This window comes from Cydia strobilella, chromosome 12 (genome assembly GCF_947568885.1).
Source record: "Cydia strobilella chromosome 12, ilCydStro3.1, whole genome shotgun sequence".
In the NCBI taxonomy this organism is placed as follows: Eukaryota; Metazoa; Arthropoda; class Insecta; order Lepidoptera; family Tortricidae; genus Cydia; species Cydia strobilella.
Window position 1 is genome coordinate 8,906,410 of NC_086052.1, and position 26,977 is coordinate 8,933,386.

General features: G+C 35.7%; 1 protein-coding gene across 2 annotated transcripts in view; it reads right to left on the bottom strand.

The window, feature by feature from the left end:
- The window catches only part of LOC134746078 (zinc finger CCCH domain-containing protein 13), a 151,815-nt gene that overhangs the window by 102,745 nt on the left and 22,093 nt on the right, over positions 1-26,977 (bottom strand). Inside the window, exons 2-6 of one of the 2 annotated variants that reach the window (XM_063680311.1) lie at positions 21,327-21,422; positions 3,613-3,649; positions 2,986-3,155; positions 2,459-2,543; positions 1,749-1,933 (exon numbers count right to left, since the gene is read on the bottom strand). In XM_063680311.1, the coding sequence (XP_063536381.1) occupies positions 1,749-1,933; positions 2,459-2,543; positions 2,986-3,155; positions 3,613-3,649; positions 21,327-21,407 (558 nt within the window). In that variant the 5' untranslated portion in view covers positions 21,408-21,422. Of the gene's footprint in view, positions 1-1,748; positions 1,934-2,458; positions 2,544-2,985; positions 3,156-3,612; positions 3,650-3,944; positions 4,193-21,326; positions 21,423-26,977 lie in introns of those variants that run through there. The other variant, XM_063680310.1, reaches the window with a different exon arrangement.

The window sequence follows — 26,977 nt, forward strand, 5'->3', positions numbered from 1 at the left end:
TTTTTATATCAAACCCGTATAATTGTATAAAATATAAATGTTTAATTTATGAGAGACGATTAAAATTAAGCTTTAATGACCAAGGCATAATGTGCAACGGAATTTTAATTGCACTGACAACTACTTTGTGATACTGAATGTGCGTAAAGAAAGCATTTAAGCAAAATACTGATAAATTTAGCTAGCCATTTCTAAAACTGTTCGCAAAAAAGAAAAACCTACCAACATTGGTGGCAGCACCTATTCCCAGCCCTCCATTAGCATCTATCAAATGATATCTCAAGAGTTTACCTTCGCAAACTCGTATTTGAAGGAATGGGAATATTACTAATATATATTTTATTTCATATTGAGCAAGGGCGCTTTTGGAATCAAGCACATGCAAAAGACAAGTTTGCGAAAGCGAAATCGATCGGCTCACTAGCCTGGAGATCGAACCTTGACACTGCTGTCAATGTCCCGCATCTTATGGCCGAGATAAACCCGTCATCCAGCGGTAATGGCACTAAAAGCATTTGTGAATTGCAATCAAGTATGCGAAATTCATATTTTATTTTGGATAGATTAACTGGACTGGATAAATTGTGAACTTTGTAAAGATAGGTTGGTTTATGAGGGAGAAAGGTTTAGCGTTATCCCTAGAAAGCTATCATTCATGTTTTTTTTTTCTCGTATAGGATTTAAGATCAGACACATAATGTTTATTAAAGATGCCTGTTTAATGGAATCACCTGTCCCGAAGTGTGTATGTAATAAAATCTTGCAAGCTAAATTACCACCCACCACTTTCCATTTTTCGATTGAACTGAAATTTCACATACGGTACCATCGAGGTGATCTGATGATGGAGACCAGAGGTGGCCGTTAGAAAATGCAATCTCATTGTGTTTGGGATTGTTAGATTTGCCTTGATGAGTATTACTCAACTGTTGAAAGATAAGTACAGTCAGCGATAAAAGCTTATGTCAAAAAAATATATTTTGACAAAAAAACGTATTTTTCTTATGAAGTTAGTTTCGAGTCCTGTAAACAAACAATAGTCTTATAACATTTAAAACTTTCGCGGTTTGAACACATATTGTTTAAATCACATTTACAAACGGGTCTATCGCGAATTTATTTTGTTACAAAATAAATTCGCGATAGACCCGTTTGTAAATGTGATTTAAACAATAGTCTTCTTTCTATCCAATGTTACACCGAAAGTCACATGCAAAAGCACGTACAGTAGTAAAATGCCTGATGTTATGAAACGAAGTCAAAAAACAGTAGAACGTGGCACTTTGTTTGAGTAGAAATTATTGCGTTAGATAACAATATATCCCAGCAACAAAGTCAACATATATGTATACATCCTGTTACATGTTCAAACGCAACTTTAGTGAACGTATGCAGTAGTTAGAGGTTTCCTTGTTTAAGTAACTTATTTGATAATTGTTTGTAATTAAAGCAATTTGGTTTTCACCCGCGTGCAATTATTTCGGCGCGATTTGTTATGAGTATGAAAAGTTATTTTCCAGAGTTAAAACGCCCAGAAAAGTACTTATCTACTCCACAAAATATTGCGCGTTAACTTTAGTGTGACACATACACGGCAGCTAAAAATAAATCCTCCCATAGAAAATGGACCAACCAAAATATATGAAACAGCCAAATATTTTTTCGCGATTTCGTGGTTGGTCCATAAATACTATTTCCTTGCTCAAACGTTCTTTCATTTCACCAATAAATTAAATACAAAAACTCACGTCATGCGTAGTATCTCCCCTGTGGAACTTCTCCTCGGTCTCCTTGACGCGTTCGACGACGTTTCTGGTGAGGACTTTGCGGTCCTTGCTCTCCCGCACCTTGCCGTCTGGATTAGCCACCACCTGAGACGACACCATGACTTTCGCGTCGGCCGGTGCCAGCTCGTTGGAGAATCCTGCCAATTCTGAAAAAAATAGGTCTGGCTTAGCAGAAACTGCCAGTAAAAATCTTCCAATAAAAATCGGCTTTCATAAATTAAATGGACTTATAAGGAGGCGGAAACTATTGCACAGGTTTCGTCACAACCTATGCGAGCTGGCTATTTCATGTGTAGCTGTTTCCTTTAAAATGTCAGCTAAAAGTATTGCCTAATTGACTCATCTGTGACGTGATGTATAAAAACCTATTAACATTTCTCGCATTCTGGTGTTGTGTTTATAATAAAAAAATAATGATTCAGGAGACGTAAGTAGAATTTATCCTACAGATTCAAAAAAATATAAGCTACTTTTTCATACCAGTATTAGTGAGATTAACATTCATTTTAGGGTTGAAAACACAGTTTAAAAAAAATTAAGTAAAAAAGGAAAACGAATGGCTGTTTCTCTTAAATACGATGGTGTTGGTAAACGATCTATATTAAACTTCGTGTGTGGGGTTAGTCCAGCTTACGTCTCATGAATCACACAGTATAGAACATAGTATTTACCACCAGGCGAAACTCCGATTGCACCATCCACGCGGTCGCCAAGAGCTGCCTGCTCTTCACCATTTTGATCTTCCGGTACTCGGTGCTAGAACATATCAAATTATATTCGTTGCTACTTTGTGACATGACGAATCAATCTAAAATAAGAATCCTACTGGTTTTAATAACAAAACTCCCGTGAGGTACTGACATATTAAATATATTAAACCGGGTCACAGTCTGCGTCGGGCCACCAACGCGAGCGCTCTATGAAAATGCTGCTCGTTATGGAGCGAAACATGTAGAGCAATCATATCTGGTTTATTAATGACCTCTAATGAGATAGCAGAGCTGCTAACGCAAAAAGATAAGTGTACCTATTCACGAAGTATTTATCATCAGATTGGATTGGATTTGAGAAACAAAATGATGATTGAATAATGGGTGTTGTTAAACACAAATAAATGTTCTTATCAGGACCTGAACCTATAAAAAACTAAATATATGAATTATGAACCATTTCCATCCTTGCACTTCGCGCCTCATACCTCAGTTTGCTGATAATTAGTAGTGTGCGTGTCCTCATTCACGGAGGTGGATATCTTGGGCCCGGAGTCCTTCAGAATCCGCCCGTCCTCCAGCACCAGTTCTCGCTTGACCCTCGTCGCGATCTGCCGCGTCGTCGTAACCTCACTCTTTTTGCGGGTCACCCATTCTTCTGCAATGCCAAAATTCATTATTATATTGCGTCCAATTTTTTTTTGCCACAACAGTGTACTTAAGTTATATAGAAAGTTAACCCCTTACCTCATGTCAAAAATAAAATAAGTATTTGGTTAAAAGTAAACTTTAACAGCTAAAAACATAACAACCATATAAGGCTGCGCATGCAGTAAAGGGTTAAGTAGGTAAGTTTAGGTTTAAGATAAAGTTAAGTTACATATCAACCGCTAACACAAACGCAAAGGAGCCTCGTCTGCCAACAAACCACTGTGTGGTTTGGCAGAAGAAAATATGTATTTAGTTGTAAGTAAGATCTTTGAATAAACGTTTTTTTTTTTTAAGTCAAGAAAGTATCTTAATTACCTACTATCATTATACATCCAATAACTCCAGCCTATTAAAGACAAATGTATATTATAGTTGTAGAAATTCTTATTTACTATTTCACTCACCTTCTTTTGTTGTTGCTATAGTGTCACCCGGCTCGGACTGAAAAATAAATAAAATATCTTAATAATCAATGCTCACATATCTCATTAAATTGAGAGACTAGAGAGATATTTGAGTGTTATAATACGACAATGGGCTTCAAATATTTTACAACCTAATGCTGGCACCACACTTCGCCTTATTTGGCAAATATTCGTGTTGCATCTCTTTCCTTTGACATACAAAACAAAAGGGATGCAACACGAATATTTACCAAATACAGCGAAGTGTGGTGTTGGCATAAAAGTGCACATTTTGAATAGAAAACATTATGCCTCACAGCGCCACCTCTTACCGAGTAGCTGAACCTGCCGACCGCTGATTCATCGCGCTCTGGCGACCGCGCCATAAATTGTAAAAGAACAAGCGGCCGCCGCTTGATGGTGCCATGATCGCTCAATGAAAAAACTGTCACCATGAAAGTACATGCACTGAGTTCACTTTTTGCGGTATATTTAAAACTTCCGAAAAGTTCTCACATACACAACCGCATAATTCTTGTATTTTCACTAACTATTATACACATTTTTTACAATAAATAGTTAAGAAAAGTCTCAAAATTTATTTTAACCTATAAGAAAATATTTAGTTATTTGTCAAATATAAATAAAAAGTATTTATTAGCACAGCGTGCGTGTTATAGGTAAATCGATTCCAGACTAAAGGAAAATCAAGGCTTTGGTTATAATTAGTCAACGGATGGATTAACATTTTCTTTTGGCGTACAATGCTACACGTAACCATGTAACGTAACGCATATTGGGTATTGGTATGCTGCAAGTGCGAAGTACTTCCGTTGGGCCACGCGAACGCTACGGTACATTACGGAAATATTAACATTATTTTACTTTACATAAATATTCATGCTGTCAATACATAACGATCGTTATATCATGACGTGTAAACACTAAAACCTCAAGTATGATACACGTATTGCACTTTAATAAATAAATAGTTAAATACTTAAATATTGCATCTACCTATAGAATAGCATTTTCACCGCACCAGCTCGAAAGGTTCTCTTTGTACTTCAAAAACTGATAAGAAAGTTGCATTTTATCCACATGTGAGGCAAAGTAATCTGATGTCAATTTTGAGTTGTTTGCTCATGTTGGCTGATAAATATTTGATAACATTCATTTGGATTTGATTTGGTTTTATTTTATTAGATGTTTAACAGTTGCTTTTTTTCCTCACGTTGGTGTGATGAAAAATTTGTGTTTCACTCAGTGGCAAAATTTGTTTAACCCTCATGGCTTAAAATCTAGCCAACGATCAAGATTCTATGTACGCAACTACGAAACCACAGTAAAGTTTATGAACCCGAGCGCCTTCCCAGTCACTTCCATTGATAAACGACGCGGAAAGTTTTTCCATCTACGGAGCTAAAGGAAACGAAGAAAATATACTTACTACGTGACTAGCATATGTAGTGAATACCGTATCTGATTAATATTATAATTGTTCTGTCTTTAGTGAGGAGTGCGCGTGACTGAACTATTTGCAGGTTTACATTTTTAGTAAAATCGTATAAAATTTAAGCAATGCGGGTAGTTGTATTTCACTGTACGTACGGTATTATATCAAATTTCAAAATATTGGTTTCATAAAACTAATAATAATAGGAAGTGACTATCTACCTAAATAATCTTTTCACCACACCGGCTGGTAAAGGCTCTCTTGATTGTTCCAAAACTGATAAGAAAACTGCATTTTATTCGCATGTGAGGCAAAGTAATCAAATCCCAATTCTGAGTTGTTTTCTTATGTTTTCTGGTAGAATTAACTTTTAAATGAGGATTTTGAATGATAAATATTAAATAACATTCATTTTAAATCGATTTGCTTTGATTTTGTTTGATATTTTACAGTTAGTATTTTCCTTGTGTTAGTGTGGCGAAAATTTTTGTTTCAATCGGTGGCAAAATTTGTTTAACACTCGTGCCTTGAAACCCTCGCAACGTTCAACATTCCATATATTTGTGTTTATAGTCAAAAAGAGTAGGTAATAGAACGATAGGGACGCACAAGCCATGGGTTTTCTATTGTGCGTAGTTCTAAACCGCGCACCAAGCCTACCAATTCTACGTTACTTTTTTTAAATAGATAGATAATAATCTGCTTTTATGGTAATAATAGTCCAAGTATATGTAAGTAGGTATTACTAAAACTTCAACCCTTTACGAGTGGCTGCACTTGTCACTATAAAGGCCGTGCCCTTGTCAAAGTGCACCGCGGTGCAGCAAGGGCGGCTGCATTGTGATGCACCCGGCACCAGGTCACGGCCGTGGGTGCACCGGAATCAACAAGTGATACACAGCCTCATTTGTAACGTCACGTTTGTTAGTCATCATTTGTAAACTGCAGCCACTGCAGGTAACGTTGATAGTTATCTAGGTACCTACTAATCACATTGATACTCTGTTTTTAGCAGCGGTCTACCGCGCAGGACTGAGATTTTTAAAATTGAGGTACAGTCTGCGACTCTGCGCACAAGCTCCAAGTACTTCTAGGGACACTTGCACCATCCCACTAACCCGGGGTTAACCGGTTAAACCTGGAGTTACCATGAATACCAGTACAATATGACACCGGGTTAACGGTTTAACCGGTTAACCCCGGGTTATTGGGATGATGCTAGTGGCGCTTAGAGGGGCCCACGCTTGCCCTTAAGCCACGATTCGCACTGCACGGTGCGCCGAACCCTCGCCCATTTTTGCAGCCGGAAAACATTCGGTTCAAAAACGTTTTTAGTATGAGTTAAGGTTGCGTCTTTTCTGTGGACATTTTAAAATAAACGGATTTTAAAGCTTATTTTTCTTACTTTATCCTTACATGTTAAAATCTTCTACTTCTTAAGTTCTTACAAGTTGTATGATAAAAGTCTTACTTAGAAAAATGTATGCGAATCGTTAACTTTCGTAATTTTCATAGAAAAGACGCCAGTTTTCCCGCACATTTTTCATGCCGAGCTTGCGCGCTGACTGTACTGTATGTGCCTAATATGTAGATACTACATGCGTTATTCATAAACGCGATACTGGGCTGAATTAGCTATGAATCGTTTATCTTTATCTGTCATTTTGACTTATGTGTTTGTAAAAAGGGGATAAAATATATTTAACTAAATCAGGCCTGTAAAGTTTTATGAATAAGGAGGTACGTGTACCTTATATGTGTTCCTAAAACGTATGCGGACAGTTGTGACGTTTTAGCCTAGATATTTGCTTTACTGAAGGAGTAAAGTAACTATAATAATATTAATAATATTTATGCAAGTAAAAAACATCAACTGTGTCAACTAATTTGACAGAAATGAACAGTATTCTTATTCAATTAAATTAAGCAGCATATGTAACCAAAACAATTTGAATAATTACAATAAGATGACATGACATATTTGTGATCATCTCGTAGTTGCGTTTGATTGTCCTTACTTTAGTGCTGACATACAATTATTGTAATGGCCGTCAATGTCAGAACGGTCACATCAGCTAAAAATAAGGTAAAAAAATCCGTCTAGATTATCTAGATACATGCACTGACTATATTACCTACACCTGTTTGTATAACATCCTAGCGTTTATCCTTTAATATCGCACATACAAGTCTGCCGTTGCTGAGCATTTACTAGTCAGGGCCAAACCACTGGATTGAGCTTTACAACCCTAGAATACTTTCTCCAGATCGTGGGTTTTATAGTAGAAAAATCCGTGAAGCCATTGAAATCAAGAAACATAGAAATTTCAATCGAGACGAAGGTTTTAAGAACTCATCCACATGGAACCCAGTCATTAGTAAGTGTAAGCGAAACCAAATATCGAAAGTTGAAAAATCGAATATTGTGAGTGTTGTGTGTCGACCCGGTAACATCCCTAGTGCGCAAAACGTTCAAGTTAATAAACAAGACCAAGTGCGGGTAGTTCGAAAAACTCGCGCGCCTAGAAGATGTTGATGTCAACTTTAGCCAGTCTTCTCCGAGACCACGGGGACAACGCCGTCCTCGAAACGTCGGAGGTAAATTTAAAACTTATTTTACGCGATTAAGTCCCGTCGTTGTAAATAATAATGAGTAAAAATCGTGAAAGTTTAAATCAGTGTATCGCACATAGTATTGAGTTTAGGGACTCCTTCAAAATCAACTATCCCAATGATTAGGTACGAATGGGTCGGAGATTATTTGTTATACTTACTAGCGACCCGCCCCGGCTTCGCACGGGTAGTTCAACTAATTTACACAAAATCTTTACAAATGATACATATAAACCTTCCCCTTGAATCACTATCTATTAAAAAACCGCATCAAAATCCGTTGCGTAGTTTTAAAGATCTAAGCATACATATAACCAGACGGACAGACAGCGGAAAGCGACTTTGTTTTATACTATGTAATGAAGAATAAAAAGAAGATGAAAAGTTGTGTTCTCGTCTATGTGCTTATTAACGGGTTAAACGGCTCTTATTTCAAAGAGCATGACATGGCTTCTAAATATTATGGCGGATATTTTCGCCATGACCGACCTATGGTGTAGTAAAACTAGTGCGAGTAGCTAAGCTCGACGAAACAAGCCTAGGACCTTGCAATCATGCATTAAACACCAACGCTCGCGGCTATCAGAATCTATCTCCATTGGCCATCAATATTGGACACTGTTAGGGTTTCCACTCCCAATTTGGAGCTTTCAATAAATATAAAACAATGGTGAAATAGCGAATTTTATTGACATGAAATTAATTGTTTTTTAAATTAGTCATTTTACTACTAAAATACAATTTAATACCAAACCATCAAACAGACTTATACTCATTACAAATGTTGAACATTAACTCTTAACAGTATTGCAATTAACCACATTTGTTTGCTTCTTAGTTTGCTGTCATTAATTTTATTTTAACTTTAGATTTAGATTTTTAATATTATAGTTCGATTAGTTTTGATAATAGAATAAAATACATATCCAATTCAAGCCAACCCTACGTCTCCCGTTGAAACTTTAAACAATGAAGTGTTTTAGGCCGGAGTTCGCGTACAATACAATATTTAGACGGCACTAATGGGGAGTATCGCCTTGTGGCACACAATACCTTTTATCGGCACATCTCGACGTGTACCGCCGTGTTATTTTGGATTACCTTCGCTTGCGGAGCGTAGGCGAGTAGTAGTGTCAGGCAAACCAGTGTAATTATACTCCAAGATTCTAAATATGTACCTACTTTCTTTATTTTCGCCTGTTACACCTTCGTTATAAACCACAGGATCTGCGAACACTAATTTCTATAAAAACGGAAACTATCTGACTATCTGACCTTTCAAGGTGAATCTAAGTCTGTTTAGGATTATTTGAGCAGCTTTTCTTGAAATAAGTTTCAAAAACTCGCCCCGACACACGCATATTACGCGACCACCAAACTGAATATAAAGAAAGATTATTGACACTGAAAAAATTCAGTAATTTTAGGCACCAACGATTGCAGAAACTTTTGTAGTACATAATTAAATTACTACATAATCAAATTTCAAGAGCCAGGTCAAGAGCACCCTAAACCGGCGAGCGTGTATGAGGAATGTTATGAAAGTGAAAGAAGGGAAAGAGGTATGTCAGGATCGTAGCAAGTTGAAATCCGTGGTCTCTGCCTACCCCTCCGGAGACAGGCGTGATTATATGTATGTATGTATAATCAAATTTCATGAAGTAATACCTCGTGTAACAACTATGTATGCGCAATTATTGGAGCGCCAACTTACGATTGGTTGCACCAAATTTAACCACCTGTCACGGCTAAAGTATTCCCTAAGACTTTGTGTGGGAAATTTCATAGTAGTTCACTGTTGTATGACGTTGTCGGTCCACTAATTGTGGTAAGTACAACTGGCCCTTAAGCTAGTCTACAGTTAAGCGTTGGATTCAACTCTAGTCGGCAGTCGGAATGTAACTGTCTACCAGGGCGGCCGCAATAGATCACAGGTTTGACAACACACGTAAACTGTCTTTTTGCGGCCGGCCTTATCGGTGAACGGGCGATCAATGAACACGTAGTGGTATAGTTTCCTTTAAGGAAAACTATTAAAAGTTTACACGAGTTAAGTTTTCTACTTATACATTTAGTGTATGTTTAGTACAAAGATATTATATGTAATTAGCATATATTTATGTGGCTTTCTATTACAGAAGGGTCCTTATGCTTTAAGTGCACTTATTGCATTGCATTGCATTGCTCCAAAGGAAATTCTGATAAAAAGGTCATTATTTATAAAAAGCCACATATATTTAATATCTCAAGATTTACCACCACTGCTCTCATACGACAATTAAGCTGTCCGGGTTTTGGAAATGTCCAGTACCTATTTAACAACATTATTAAAATAAATTACCTGAAAATATTTGCAGCCTCGGTCCTACTTCCGCTTTCAATTTTTTTTTAAAGCCCAGAATATTACTTATCTGCCAAACAGCTCCTAGGCCGACTTCATACTCATTTGTGAAACTGGCCTTAAAGGTCGCGCCAAATAAAGGCAGGGCCAAAAGCGGGAGGCGAAATTAAAATTATGGTATCACCTTGACTCCGCCAAAATGTCGATGAACGATCTTTTATTGAATTATGATTCATGTCATTGGGTGCACCTTACAGGGAAACTGAAGAATTGCATAAATTGCATCACGTCGCGGATCAAATTCCTTTAATTAGAAAATACAATTGTTCTAACATCTGAAAGTTCTTTGTATTAACCTAATATTAGAAATTAGAAGCACATAAACAATCAGATATGAAGTAGCAATTTATATCACTGCCAATTAAGTTTTATTTTAAATCCATGCAATAAAATCCTTCGTTCTACTTAAGGCCGTTCCGTCGGTTTGCCGCTGTCTCTGTCACATTTCGCAAGAAAGAACGGGAAAGATCATGCGCGCCAAGTGTCAATTTTGATCGAATTTTGTCGATTTTTATTTATTTTAAAAACGTTATCCTACAATATCGAAATTCGAAAGCTATGAAATTATTACTTAAGTTAAGATTGTTTTTTCTTCTTTTTTATTTATAGTATCACATAATAAATAACCGAGTAAAGTTGGATTAAAAGTCCGAGTTAGAGGTTACTTTGGGAATTAATTGTATCGAGCGAAGTGTCATAATTCGTGTATCGGAAGCTATGATATTAAAGATAATATAGTCAAGAACTACATATATTTTTTCCACGTCTACGAATATCAACGACTCTTAGAAAAACAGGATCATATAGGGAGATTTTTCGCCTTCTGGCTCAGGGAACCGCCTTAAATAAGCTAATTGCTGCGCTTGAAATCGAGAGTGATGCATTGATAACGTAAAGCGGGCGTTAAAATTTACCGTAGAACATTAGAAGAATGTTCGATCCATTTGTAGTTTGAAATCGAGAGTGGTGCACTAATAGTAAAAACAAGTTTGCGCTTCTTTCATATTAAAACTTCGCTATTGGGCTCTGATTGCCCTGTTTCCCCATTTACAAAATTGAACCTACCTAAAGGTGAACAATAAGTTTTTATTATATGAAAATGATGTACATATTTACCAAGGTAGGCAGTTATTACCAATTTGTAAAAAGCGCGTTAAGTATATGATATTGTGTATCGTAAACGACGATAGTAATTGCAATAGTTTGCCATTGCAACTACTATCGTCGTTTATCGTGTATCGTCGTGCGCAAAAAGCGAATCCGAAAGAAGTCTGGTTTATCACTATGTTGTGTGGGCAGACTGCATTTTAAACCACACCATATCGGTTACTCCGTAAATATTGCATTTGCACTGTACCTGATAAATGCGTTTTTAATGGTAGGTATATTGTTATTAACTTGAAATCACACGAATGTATTAATAACTAAAGTATAATTACCTACACTTAAGTAGAATGAGAGATCCATTAGGAAATTATGAGTTTTATATTAAAAGAAAGTTAAATATCAAACAATTTACAAAATAAGCTCAACGCCAAATAGAACATGATCGTGAAATGTAAAACCCTTCAGGAATATAACAAGAAGAGTGGCGCCATAAAACGCGCTAAATGACGAATAATTACGAGTATGGCAGCCTGTACAAGCAAACAAGTACCTACTAATGCTCTCATAGAATGATTGAACCATTTGTGGCGTATGAAATCGAGAGTGGCGCAGCGCCAGCGCTGGCGCATTGTAAGCAAAGTGGCCCGCTGACCGGCCTGACCCTTCAGCAAGGCCGTTCACTTGTTCGGGATGCTTTGTCCAACGTAAACAATACTACTAGTAACATTCTTGTGTTTCTTTAAGGATGCCTAAATTACACTAGTAAAATTCATGACAAGTTTAGTCATGTGTATGTACGTAGATAGTATAATACTAGTTAAATAAAAGCTTGTAAAAATAAAAATAAAACTACGACATTTAATTAAGTGTAAAAAAAATAGGTACAAAAAGTTGTGTCCCAGCATACGGCTATTTATTTAGGCGCGAGCTATCACGACTTCGCCATTTTGAAAAATTTCCAAAACCGGATGGACAATAGTTATTTGTTATACAAGGGTGCAAAGTTGTATTTTACCCGCGAGTGTGTAATTGAAACACGAGCAAGCGAAAGGATTCTATAGTTGAACCACGAGTGAAGCGAGTGGTTCTAAAATAGAATCCTGAGCGTAGCGAGTGTTTTAACACACGAGAAGTAAAATACATTTGCACCCGTGTGTAACACAAAACTTTTCCCCCCACTATAGCGAGGAAGGTGCAACATCCACAGGCGTTAGATCATCTTCATCAACTGGAATCACTCATTTTTTTACGATATTATAACAGAAAACTGGAAATTCTGTACTTTTACGTAAGAAGTTTTTAAGTAAAATTTTTGTTGACAATGTTGACATTTCTGACGTATGAAATGTCAATGATGCGTTTTGAAATTGCATCGACTCAACTTGTGCGTTCAGAATTATGATCAACATCATTATAAAAGAACAAAGGTTTTTATAGAATTTTAAGGTTTATGACTTAAAATAATTAAATAAAGCTAAATTTGGTATTTTTTATTAAATACTCAAACCATTTATTTAATGATAATTAATATCAAACAAACCATTATTATGAGCGTTTTACGTTTTGTTATCTGTCAAAAGCTACTTAAACACGCTCCATCCAAGGTCAAATTACTTTCCCCACTAGTGGATAAAATGCGTTTTTCCCCGCTTGCTTTAAAGGATAAAAGACGGCTTTCCGAGCTAGTGAGGGGAAAAAATAGTTATTTGTTATACAAGGGTGCAAAGTTGTATTTTACCCGCGAGTGTGGAATTGAAACACGAGCATGTGAAAGGATTCTATAGTTGAACCACGAGCGAAGCGAGTGGTTCTAAAATAGAATCCTGAGCGTAGCGAGTGTTTCAACACACGAGAAGTAAAATACATTTGCACCCGTGTGTAACACAAAACTTTTCACCTCACTATAGCGAGGAAACGGCAACATCCACAGGCGTTAGATCATCTTCATCACTGGAATCACTCATTTTTTTACGATATTATAACAATAAACTCTGGAAATTCTGTATTTTTACGTGAGAAGTTTTAAAGTAAAAATTTTGTTGACAATGTTGACATTTCTGACGTATGAAATGTCAATGATGCGTTTTGAAATTGCATCGACTCAACTTGTGCGTTCAAAATTATATTTAACATCATTATTAGAAAACAAACGTTTCTTATGGAATTTTAAGGTTTATGACTTAAAATCAGTAAATAAAGCTAAAATTGGTATTTTTTTTTTAAATTCTCAAACCATTTATTTAATGATAATTAATATCGAACAAACCATTATTATGAGCGTTTTACGTTTTGTTATCTGTCAAGCTACTTAAACACGCTCCATCCAAGGTCAAATTACTTTCCCCACTAGTGGATAAAATGCGTTTTTCCCCGCTTGTTTTAAAGGATAAAAGACGGCTTTCCGAGCTAGTGAGGGGAAAATTATATTTAATCATACTCCTATTTGGTCACTAAATTTCACGAGAATCGGTTGAGAATTGCGACCTGTAAAGACATCCTGACGTACAAAATCAAAATGCTTCGGTAATTAAATAACCAATATTTCTCATTTGCCCTTGCTTGACTGGTAAAAAAAGCGGTTCGTTGAAAAAATTAATGTAGCCCTTTTCTCAATTTGACTCGCAAACTTATAAATGCATTTATTGAACGGTCCGTAAACGTTGTTATTCGGTCATTCTCATCAGAATACGTAATTACGCTAATTCAGATACGCATTGAATAATCACAAGCGTGAAATCAAATCCCAAATCGGAATTAAACTCGCATTGAAGTTCCAATTGCATGCGAGATGCGAGTGGTTATCCACGCAAATTAGCAAACAGTTAACTTCAAATATTTAAACCTTATCACCATGCATTAAGGACACAAACATTTGACCACCTAATAGCACGGCAATGCATCGCTGCATAATTTAACGTATTGAAATTACGTGATCATTATTCAATGCACAATTTATGTAAAAGGTTGTAACCGCTTTGAATGTTCGATAACGATACATCATTTTATGTCAAGAGACGTTGAAGCTTTGTTTAACCGACGTAACCATTTAAAGGAATGATTATAACATGCGTATGTTATTACGTGTAGTCGTGTAGTTCTGTTTATTGTTTTTCGTTGCTTGTTTAACAAATGAGGTAAGGATGCGTATGCCTACGCAAGGACCGTTACGCCGATCGTAGTTATGCAATGGACCTATATTGCTTTGACTAAGTACTACAAATACTGCTCTACTTTTGTAATAAGTATCTATTTAGGAATATTGACTGTTGTTATGAGTAGTGATACATAAAACATGGCTGTAAAGTACTTTAACTATACCTACCTACTGTACCTACATGTGTAGACTAAACATTTGTGTTTATTTCAGATACGTATGGTAGAGTCTGCAACATTTGAAGCGTGACAACAAAATCAAATACGATTTTTAGTTGGAATAAAAAAAGGGAAATATCAACTGTTTTAAAACTGCCGGTTCAGCTTAAATAGTAAAAGAGTAAAAGTAATGATTATGATGTCCTCCCAGACGTATTCGACGGCGACATCCTAACAAATTTAAAAAGGGGCTTTTTCGGAGTTTTTCGGAACTGACGTTTGGCGTTAAGCTCTTCGCACCCAGCGTTCAAAGTTACCAAGACCCGTATCGACAGCAGTCCGATCAGAGTTGCAAGCTCCTCCCACGACTCGCATGACACTAGCATGTAGCAATATAAAAGCAGCAGGTACAATCACCTTGGTTTGAGGATCGCCTGTCCGTGAGTCACTGTGGCCTGAAACGCGATACGCCGGCCACTTACAATAACACTGCCTTGACTGATTTGTGCGATAGCTGCCGTACCTACATACATTACTTAATAGTCAATACAATTATGCCATGCCTTTGTAATATAAAGGGATCTTAATCATTTTCCGCAAAGCGTTTTGTCGTTATCGTAGAGCCAACACTATTATAAGAATTACATTTTTATTTTATTTTGTCGATAATAAAAAATAATTTTATACTTCTCAGTTAGTTAAACAATTCAGTTTTCTTAGAAACGCATAAATCTCTATGCAGGTACATAATGTAGGTAAGTTACCGTGTGCCAATTACGTACAACAATGCCAAACAAGTCTAATAAATATACAATGAATACGTCAAGCGTCGTTTGTCGAATTTAAATATTTTACACCTTGAAAACGCGGCGACGTCAACAATACTTTTTGTGTGGAAATCATGATACATATTTTATTGATGATTCTTTTTTTTTACTGATTGTTTTTATTTGATACCTACTTCTTTTATTGTTTTGAAATTCGTAGACAATAAATAAGTATCTATTGCTTATTTATAATAGTGTGCATTTTTTTTTGTCATGTTCTTCTATATTTATTGAAAACCATCAAACAATTTGACACATCTATTAAAGATATTGGTTTAAATCCAAGGGTAATTCTTTTAATATACGTAACTTACCTAAAACTAGATTAAAAAAAAAAAAGTAACTTACCTACCTATACCTACGTACCTAGCTAATTTTACTAAGAAAAAAAAATAACTTGCAGACATTAAGTTGAGCAGACTAACTTTACAATATTATAACGTCTCACAAGGGATATGTCAGTTTTAACTGCACGTTTCACCTAACAGTGCCAATGGTGTAGAAATGCGGCAGTAGTATAGTATTTACATGAACGGCGCTCCCACGGCGCAGCAAGGTGAACCGGCTATTCTTAAATCGTCGCACTTGCCCGCGCGCTGACGCAACAGCTGATCGATACCGCTTTAACATCCTTTATTAGAGTTGTAAACATTTTCTGACAGTTTTATTTTTACGGAGCGTCCGAATATTTTTTTATACTAGTGCGGTACTGTCTATAGCAAGCACTTGCTTCCCTTAAAAACGTCCTGTCGCGAACACCAATGGGCTGTTGCATTTCCAGAGTTGTCACATGCTAGTTACATACCGACTCTATATATGTAGATGTTTTTTTTTTTTGTTTCACTCCGGAACCAAATTATAACAGTTAACTATTTTTTGAGGAAGGGTTACCAATTAGAATTGGTAACAGACTGCTACTTTTTTATCCATACCAAAGACCTATATAACTCCGTATAAGACGAATAAAGTCTAAGGAAAAAAGTGCCTCGCAAATCAAGAAAATTTCGTTCTCGCATAGATACCACCTTAATAATTTTAACACATACATATTGGTGAAACATGGGTCAAAATCATATAAAAATAATACATACAAATAAAAAATCATTTTTTTATATTTTTATACATTTTTAGTTTTAGTTTTAATCGTGTGTCGATAGATGGCAGTAAATTTACTGTGACTACAAAGTTTACTATGACAGTAACCCTCTATCCTATGTAATCTCTTTGTCCGTACTTACTCAAAGGCATAAATCCATTTTTACCTACAGTAAGGAAGCATGTCATTATAAATATATACATATGGCATATTCAGTTTTAGTTTAAGAAAAGTATTTATTTATTTATTAAGAATTCCGAGCATGAGATTCTATAAACTCGTTTCACTTGGACCAATGAAAAAATTAACTTTTTAATTATTAGACTTTCATTGTTCAAATATTTATGTGTTGATACAAAACTAGAAAAACTAGTTTAAATCTAAGCAATGATTTCATCGTATGGATTCTTGGGGTCATCTTTCGGATACAATTTCATAAGTTTAATTTAAGAAATGGATTTAAAAACTGAAATCTCTTACACAACTTTGTATGCAATATTTGCTTATAAATTTGCAAGTTTGTTATCTAACCAGTAACCACACGTTTACATTTATTTATTGACATTATAAATCAGTCACTACCAAGACTACCAACCAACCTTGGCCGCAGTCAGATATTGTAATTTAATATCCAGTAAGCTACTTATACCTATACTGACAAATACTATATTGGATATACAATGTGCAAGTTTTTATAGGGAACTAAAAGCGATGATCGAGGTAAAAGTGGCAAAAATGTGAGCTTTTGTGGGCTTACATTTTCAAAATTTACCGCTTAAAGCAACATTCGAACTTTTAGAACATCGGCCATATCGCGAAAAGTGAATCGTGAATGCGATGAATTTTTAATTTTTTTGTCTAATTTAAAAATTTGTAGGATCGCTTGCAGACTTTTCTGCTTCATAAAAAATAGATTAATAAATAACTGTGTCACCACTAACTGTGTAACCACTAGGCGCACATTCTGTACCTAAAATGGTCGCGCATTTTACCGTTTCAGTAGAATTTCCTCCCGCAAATACTCTAGGTTCCGGGGGTTTAAAAAAAGGTGTGTACTGAAGGACACTGGAGTTGCAAGTAATTACTTATCAACAGGCGGGTTCTAGGTACTCTGGCTTATCTGGTTATACAATAAAAAACGCAATAAACAATTATGTTTTCGATATTATTGCCTTTGAAGATTACCTGCTTCTTGTATAAGTACCTATTAGTCGTACTTAAAGCCCTCTTTAAACACGATCATCACTGGAAATATAACCGACTGCACATATTGTAAGTACTCGTATGCGGTTTTTCCTTGTGTTGTAAACAATACCAGATACACCATTAATAGGTATACTAACACCTTCATCACTTGCCGTTTCGTTCTTTCATAACTTATTAATTGGTAGCTAGAAACAATGAAACGTATAATGACATGATTGAATTTTTGCGTCTCGTGAGACTTATTCATAGTTGAATGATGTAGTTAGAGGCATTTTCAAGGTTCTTTTAAAATCATCGCGTTACACATGCAAGCTGTAACAAAGGTTCTGCTGAACAAATAAGGACCTATTTAATTGCCCTCTGAGTGAGTAATATCAAAGAGAATAGACAGTATAGTGGGTTATTGTCATAGCAAATGTTGTAGTCACAGTAATTTTACTGCCATCTAAAATGTAGAAAAATATCAAAAATATATATACCTATTTATGGATAAATGTTTTTTTTTTTAGAACGCCATATGACTTTGACCCATGATATTTCACTGTATGTATTAAAATTGTTAAATATCAAACGGTGTCGTCAACGCCATCTTGCTGAGTATAACTTTTTCTTGATATTCCGAGGCACGTTTTTTCCTTAGACTTTCTTTATCTTATACGGAGTTATATATATCTTTGGTAATATGCGGTAATAACCATAAATAAGAAGATTTTCTTCACTATATTTATGTATGGTATGAATAGTTAAAATAATATTTGTATAAACTATATAGCGCTACTATATTTCATTTTGGATTTATTTACCTATGAATAGGTAGAAATGTGAACGCTAAAGGAAAATTATATATTTATTAATTATACTACATATAGTATTTAAGTACATCCATAAAATCTAAGAGCTCTCTAGAAAACTTTACTATTCTTATTTAAGCCCAAGATACACTTGTAAGTTTTACTTAAGTAAGTAGGGACACAGCTATATACTACAGAATGAGAGATGAATATCGTTATCTCATTCTAACAAATAGCTTTGTCCCTACTTACGTAAGTAAAACTTACAAGTGTATCTCAGGCCTTACTTATATTTTGCTTATGTAAATTTTGTGTTTTCATAAAAGCCCGGTGAGTGCCAGCTGCAGACGTCAATCGAAATAAAAAAACGTTATAATATTCGATTAGTTAGAATTACTTATTTTGTCAAAGCATTTTGCAGTCACTCCGTATTTGTTTTATCATACTTTTATGAGGATAAGATTAAAGAGTTATTTTTCAATGTTACTTAAATCGTGCTTAACAACATCCAGAGCTATCAAGTCCCATTTTATTTACAAGTAATCTTAGTTTATTGATCAGCAATGTACCTAGGCCATCAAACCTAGTTCATCGCCTAACTACACAGGTATTAAATGTATAAAACACGGTCTTTTATTTATTTATTTAATCTTTATTGCACAAAAGAAAATACAAATGTACAAAAGGCAGACTTAATGCTACGAGGCATTCTCTACCAGTCAACCTTCCTACCATTAAATCTTTTGTTTGCTTCTACCTATTTGGTTGCTTGTTTCGATATACTTATTGCTTATGAACTGAACCAATCCAAAGCGCACTGCACATCCAACTCACTAATACACAATCACAATTTTCGCTTTTTTATTCGAATTTATTCGTAATCGTTTCGCGCTAGAAGGCCGCACGTCGGAAGCAGAGAGCTGCACTAAGCCACTAAGCTATTGTATGCAGGTGAATAGTATCCGTTTGACTTATAATAGCCATTCACGTAGTCCTATAGCACGCGAGCGATGCTACTGCGGAGCAGTATGTGAATTCGGCACTACTTATACAATCAGAAAATCACATGCCAAGGTGATAAGATTTGCATTGCAAATTTGTGTAGGAAAACTTGGAAACCAGATGCTATTACACTAGACGCACTTTGTACATCTTTGTCAATTAGCATGCGTGACGACAGTTACATGACTTACTTGCCTATTTATTGGCAATTGCCACTGAAGTAAGCATTGACTTGAATCTAATAGGTAATATAACTCAAATACTTTTATCGATTATCTTTTCTTTCTTTCTAGTACCTACTTATATCGTGATTACAAAATTATTTTTCTAGTTGGCTAAGCGAGTGCGAAGTGCGAGAGGAGCGTCTTCGTTTCAGCTTAAACAAAATTATGTTTTGAATACTTTTACTGAACATTGCCTAATTTTGTATAAATTTTTAAGTCTACACTGAAGTTACATGGGTATTTGGGTACGGGTATTCAACCTGGCGTGAGCTATTACTCGCATCGTCTCAGGCGTCAGTAGTTAGCGAATCACTAGCTGCTAATGTATTAGTGTGTAAGGCATCAAGATCCATACCCGTAATAATTACGTGTAGTTCCATACCCGTAATAGCAACAAGATCCATACCCGTAATAACCACACCCCACTAAACAAGCACTTACTAACCATGTGTGTTACAGATAGCCCCCTCTGCAGGGCATGCATGGAGGCAGAAGAGACAACCGCTCACGTCATTCTCGAATGTCCAGGGGTGGCAGAGTACCGGGCACAATACCTCGGTTCGCCGGGGTCTCTCCCAGAAGTCGTCGGCAACATCAAGGGTCTGCTAGGCTTCATGGAAGAGTTGGGTTGGCAAGAGTAGTGCCGACAACCCATCACGCAAAATAGGCGCAAGAATATGATGTCGAGTTGCGGGAACCAAGCCCGCGAAAACCTATACGTGTAGTTTATCGCAGGTCATACTTATTCTGGTTATTTTGGAGTAACAGACCCGGTAGACCATGGGAGCAGTCCTGCGGGTCTCCCGCGAAAACCAAAATTTCGCTGTGTCTCTCTATTGCTCGAATATGCAAGAGCAAAAGAAGAGGCAAATAGACGAACGAACGAACGAAGTGGTTCGCGGTAGGCCCTCTGCCTCGCGGCAAACTCTTGCAAAGAGGGCGGCTGTTGCGCAACGCGCTACAAAAGATGCCGCTTAACAAGTGCTTTAGGTGCTGTAGGCGTAAAAGGTAATAATCTGTCCTAAAGATGAAACATGTCTACATTGTATAGTAAATGTATAATATAGGGTTAGATGTGATGTCGCTTAATAATTGACAGATAAATACCTTCCTACTAGATTTAGCTAACCTATCTAAGCGATCGCATCCGTAAGATGAAATCTGTTTATAAGGATATTTTATCTAGTTTCATATATTAGACACACTTTAAAATATTTACAGAAAGTTTTACATCCAAAAATATACAGTGAACTTCAGTGCATTTCAGGATATTCTTTTTATTTTGTTTCATTTATTCCTACTTAGGTTACCTACCTACAATACATACGTTACATACCTTATAGTTTGATAACGAAACGGTTATTGGTACATAGTACATAATAAGTAGTTCAAACGGTAGCTTTTGAACCTTTTTAGGATGCAGAGGCGACGCAGGAGCTGTTACGTGCGACGGGACTGTAATCTGTCCAGCAGGAGCAGGGGCACTTTGACATCTATTTATGCCATCAGTAAAGAAAGAACGACTTAGGATCAGTTCCACTAAATTGTCTATTACCGTTAAAACATTCGTGAAATTTTATTGTGTGGGGAGTTTCATAGTTTACTGCTGATCGCCATTTATCAGTCCATCAAGTGTGGTTAATGCAACCGGCCGTTGGAAAAGAAGAGTTGGTACATACGGTGGCTAGGACCTCTTCGTAGGTGGCGGGGTGCAGGGGCGACGCCGGAGGCGTCTCGTGCGACAGGGCTGTTATCGGCATGTCAGCGCATCACACCTGGAATGAAAAACATTTTAATTAAATATTAAATAATATTCACCTATAATATAATATCTAATTCTGGAGTTCCCCAAATTATAAATGGGAAATTATTCAAAGGAAAGCCATTTTGAGAAAATAAGGGAACTAAAGGAGAGGACCACTAGTACCACTAGCTGAATTGTAGTATTCTTATACACGCTGTTGTCTAAAATTGAACACCTTACCCAAAATAATTTTGAAGTTCTTGAAAATAGTTTTATTGCATCTGAACTGTCTTGATTTTTTTTAATATTATAGGACATAGGACATTACACAAGTCCCACAGTAAGCTCAATAAGGCTTGTGTTGAAGGTACTTAAACAACGATATATATAATGTATAAATACTTCAATGCATAGAAAATACCTATGGCTAAGAAACAAATATCCGTGTTCATTATACGTTACAAGTAAATGCCCTTACTGGAATTCGAACCAAGGACCATCAGCTTCATAGCTGCTGCTTATTCACTACCTACTAGGCCAGACCGGTCGATAAATTATTATCTTTTTAAATTAATCTTTCCATTACCCAAAGATTGTCGGAAAGCCATCGCTCTTTAGCGGTAAAAGCGCTTGTTATCTACCGTAATAATATGGTTTTAAGAATAATGAATAAATGAATGAAATCGTTTATTCACAATGAACATATGGTAACATAAGATCTTAATTTATATACATTGCTTCCCACTATACATTCAATCAAGATAGACATGTGAAAATATTTGTCAGTGATATATATATGTCACTCAGTCTGATAAAAGTTGAATTAAATACAATTACACGATTAATTACAATTTGGCGCAATTTTATAATAGTACATAATTAATTTAATTAAAGAAGAATATAATAATAAGAATAAGATTTTTTATTTGAAAGAAAAAACCTTATTAACATATGTCAATGTCCAGTGGCCCCACACTAGGCTATGCCTGTTACTTGGTAGCCGGATTCGTAACATACAGGTAACATTATTAATTAAGAGAAAAGAAATTAAGTAATGCAAAGGAAGTAAAAGTAAGTTTAGTTAATATTTGCTGTTTTTATTTCAAGTGAAAAATTAATAATCTTTTAGAATTCTAAACTATGCCAAGATTCTTGAAACACCGATTAGTGACACTACATACACTTAAAAACATCGATACAAAACGTATGACCTTGCACGATGGCGATTGGCGATGGCGACCAAGTGTCGGCTGTACAAACACACATTACCATACGGAGACGCATGACTAACGAGTACTGACATGGCGAACCACGTTTGACAATTTCGTAGTAAACAGAGGAAATACATTCAATAACAAGACAAGTGAAAAAGGGTCACTTAATATAATTTCCATAAAAAAGAAATACTTATATAAATAAGCTAGGCAGGGGTAAACGTGCCAACAAGCGTAAAGACATACGTACTTTTGAACGTGAATTTTAGAAATTTATCTATATTTGGAAAAGTTATCTGGGATGTCAGATACTTTTGGCGCGTTGTTTCACCCGCTACTATTGATGCTGACTGTACCTACACATAGACGTGAGTTTTCTTTCGCATCTGTCAATACGATGATACTTTTAACGATTTACTATCGTTAACTTGGCTACGCCCCGTGCCCGTGTACTATTTGCAATCCCTAATAGAACTCATAGCTACACTACATATTATTAATTTTACACTGCTTGCGGTATGTATCGCGGCTGCTCCGGCTCCCTGCGGTTTTTTACGAATGTATAGCGCAAGCGACAGCCGACAACAGTGATGGCCTTCAATATATTTGTGTTAAGCCAAATAATTCATAATTTTGAGTTCTATAATTTCTAAAGTCTTTCCAATAGTTGTTTAGCCAAGAACAAACAAGTTTTATTAATAGTTATTCAATTATCCATGAAAAAACACTTTAGATATACTGCTAGTACTACCATTCAATAGTATGACCTAACTTTCCTTTAAGTTTCCTTTACCGATAAAACAGGTTTGGTGGGAAGATTTCGAGATATTTGTTGTGAAACAGTTAATCTTTTCTTCTAGTTAGAAAATAAATTGACAATGATTGGCAGGAAGAGAAAACCGCGGGGTAATAGTTTCGCCTTTTATGCATCGTACGATTTTCATTCCACGTACATGGTCATAGTAAAAATGCTTTGACATCATGGTTCACCTTAAAATCGGAAAATCATAGGACAAAAGTAGATTACTCATAGAACACTGAAAATTTTAACAGATAAATTGTGTATCATATCTATATGATTATACTCTACTACAAGTGCTCAATTTGCTATATATTCGGCAATTTTTTGTTACGAACTTTTTACCCTTAAGAAGGACACTCTTAAAACGGGCACTTCGTAGGTTTATTCTAAGTACATACTTTATTTGTCTAAACAATTTTACCTATGAGATACTCAGCACCGCTAAAGTTTTACCAACGTGAACAATTTCTGGTGTAAAATATTGACTGAATCACGCCCGATATCGTACATTGTTTTGGTGTTGTTGAACTTGTTCGTGTCATACATTTCTGTCACCCACCCGTCTCATCTATAAACATGTAAGCTTCAGTAGGTGTGATAAATACTGACGTCATGCCAGATGTTTCTCGCTAAAGTACTTGTACCTATTTGCTGACTATTTACGTATATAAAATCTTTGCGAATAACTAAACAATGCAGATTAGCAGTCTTTTACTACTAACTTGTCTCTGGTATGACGTCAGTATTTACAAGTATTTATCACACCTACTGGAGCTTACATGTTTATTGATGAGACGGGTTGGTGACAGAAAAGTAAAAAGTAGCGTATATTTTATACGCATTAGTGAACCTCTCAATGAGATTTGCATTGTTTATTATTTATTGCTCTTTGGCTACTACACGTGAGCACGTGACATGAAACAACATGTTCCAAATAAACGGTATTCCAAAAAAAACCATTTGATCTCTTGCTTTATGTCAATAGAATGAAAACCGAATAGAAATGCTAGGATATCATTCGGAATAGATGTTATGAGTAATTTCTAAGAAAATCCGACTTTTTAAATTATTTTCACTAAACAAGTTTAATCTTGTGCACTTGGTTATATTATTTTTTATTCTAAAGATGTCGCTTCAAACGCGACTTTGTTTTTGATCGCAAGAAAATTTAGAAAAAGAAATGAAAATCGTAAAAGTTTAAGTCCCCGGCAAGCTAGGCTGAATTATACCTTCCCATACGAACGGAGTTTCGTTCTCATTTTAAAACTACGTGTTAGAATGTAATGAAATTTTGCACATATATAATGACATGAGGTTTATCTCGATCTTTAATTAGTTTATATAGCTCTAGTATATAAAACAAATGAAGTAGAGCAAAAATAAGTTTTGTTTGAAAAATTTAAATTCCCTGTATTTTTTTACTATGGTGTCTGAAGTTACATTACAAACTACAAACAAATTACAAACTAATTACAGACCTAAATATACCTTATCTCATTGTTATTACAAAGTTTCAGAGCAATCTAGCAAGTCTAGCTACGTTTGTATGGAGAACCGAGCTTGCCGGGGACTCTTAAGTCACAAGTTTTAAAATAGGTATTAAGGTAGGTAAACCTTATTTTATTGCATTATTGCAGTAATTGCATCATTGCATATGTGAACCTTGTAACTAACACAATACAAATATAGCTGCAGGTCAGACAGCAACTACCATCTACATACATGCTCGGCCTTTCGACATTGTTTGTATGTAATGTTCACCTTTGATACCACGTCTATTGATTATTTCCTTGAAGACACGTAATGATGAAATTAATGAGAGGTGCGGCTTCGGTGGCGTATGCGTGCAGTGTTGAATCGTTGACCATTGCACAACACACGGATACATCCAGCTGTTCAAATTGGAACATGTTCATTTGGATACCATAGGACTCGTTGTTCACAAAAATAGCGCACTCGTCCCTATCCCTAGTATGACTACTTGACTAGTATGAAACAAACATACGTATTAATCGGAAATAATCAAGTTTAATTGTCAGCGAGTCGAGCCAAAAGCTACAGCCCGACAAGAAAGGTAGAAATTGATCAAGGACTAGGCAATTATTTGAGAATATGTCTGCGGTTGCGTCTAATTGCCACTTTTCATACATTTTGTATGAAAATATACGGATCGCGGCATTTAGACCGCAGACATATTTTTGAGAATGACCCTACTAAGATTGAACAGGCATCACATGATGCAAACAACAATACATCCATCTCATTTCGCCGCATAAGTTTGTCCTGTACCTGTTCATAGTCTGTCTGTTCTGTTTCCAGACTTGTACAGTCGCCATCAGATATATCGGAGCGCCCGAGGTGCTCACAAATATCTGAACACGCCTCTATTTTCAAGGCGTTAGAGTGCGTGTTCAGATATGTTGAACACTTCGGGCGCTCTGATAGATCTAATGGCGACTGTACAGGTTCATTAAATTTAATAACTTACAATGTAGCCCTAATATTCATTACGTACATGCAGGTAAATATTTATAGGTTCGATCCCGAAATCCTTTCATAACAGTAAATTATTGGATAACAAAAAGCGTTTTCTAATTTCTAAATCATCGAGAAGTTGACCCACATAACAAGACGCATGGGAAGGGAAAGCCATGGCCTTTTAACTACTAATATAATAAATTTATTACAAATCCAATCCAACCTTTTATAATTAACAGTTATCATAAACTACAACTGTTTGGGTGGCTGCAATTAAAATTTCATCCAAATCTAAACTGACCGACAAGGATTTGTGGACCACCCACAAGCACGTCAGTTTTTTTAAAAATTATCTATGATTTAAAAGGTGTTTTCGAAATATTTCGTAGTAGAAAGTCGACTATGGCGGATGGAACGTCTAAGTAATTTTCTTCACCAAAAACCGGCCAAATGCGAGTCGGACTCCGTACATTACACAATTTTTAACAATGTATTTTTTTATGTGAAACTTGAGTAAAATTTCTTTAAGTCATTAAGTCCGACTCACGCTTGACTGCACATTTCTAATAGGTTTTCCTGTCATCTATAGGTAAAGAACTATATATTGTATTTTTTTCGAAATTTTAGGCAGTTGTTTTGGAGATAAAGGGGAGGGGGCAAGGTAATTTTTTGGCTATTTTCTTAAATTACTTTTAAACTATTTATTATAAAATTACAAAAAATATGTTTGAGATTCTCACAATGAGCTCTTTTGTTTGAATTATTTATGACGATATATTAGTTTGAAAAAGTTTATTTTTTAATTTATTCCCCAATAGTGGGCCCCATGTTTAAAATGCATTTATTAAATATATTAATAACGGGTCACTCATGTATTTCAAGTCGAAAAACGACTGACGAGCGTTTTTCGACTTGAAATACGTGAATGACCCGTTATTAATATATTTAATGTCTGTGTCTCACGGAAGCTTTGTTATTAAAATTAAAATTAATTTGTTTACGATGCATGTCCGTCTTTGGGTTACAAACTTACAAACGAGTATGTGTACCAAATTCAACTTAATTGGTCCAGTAGTTTCGAAGAAAATAGGC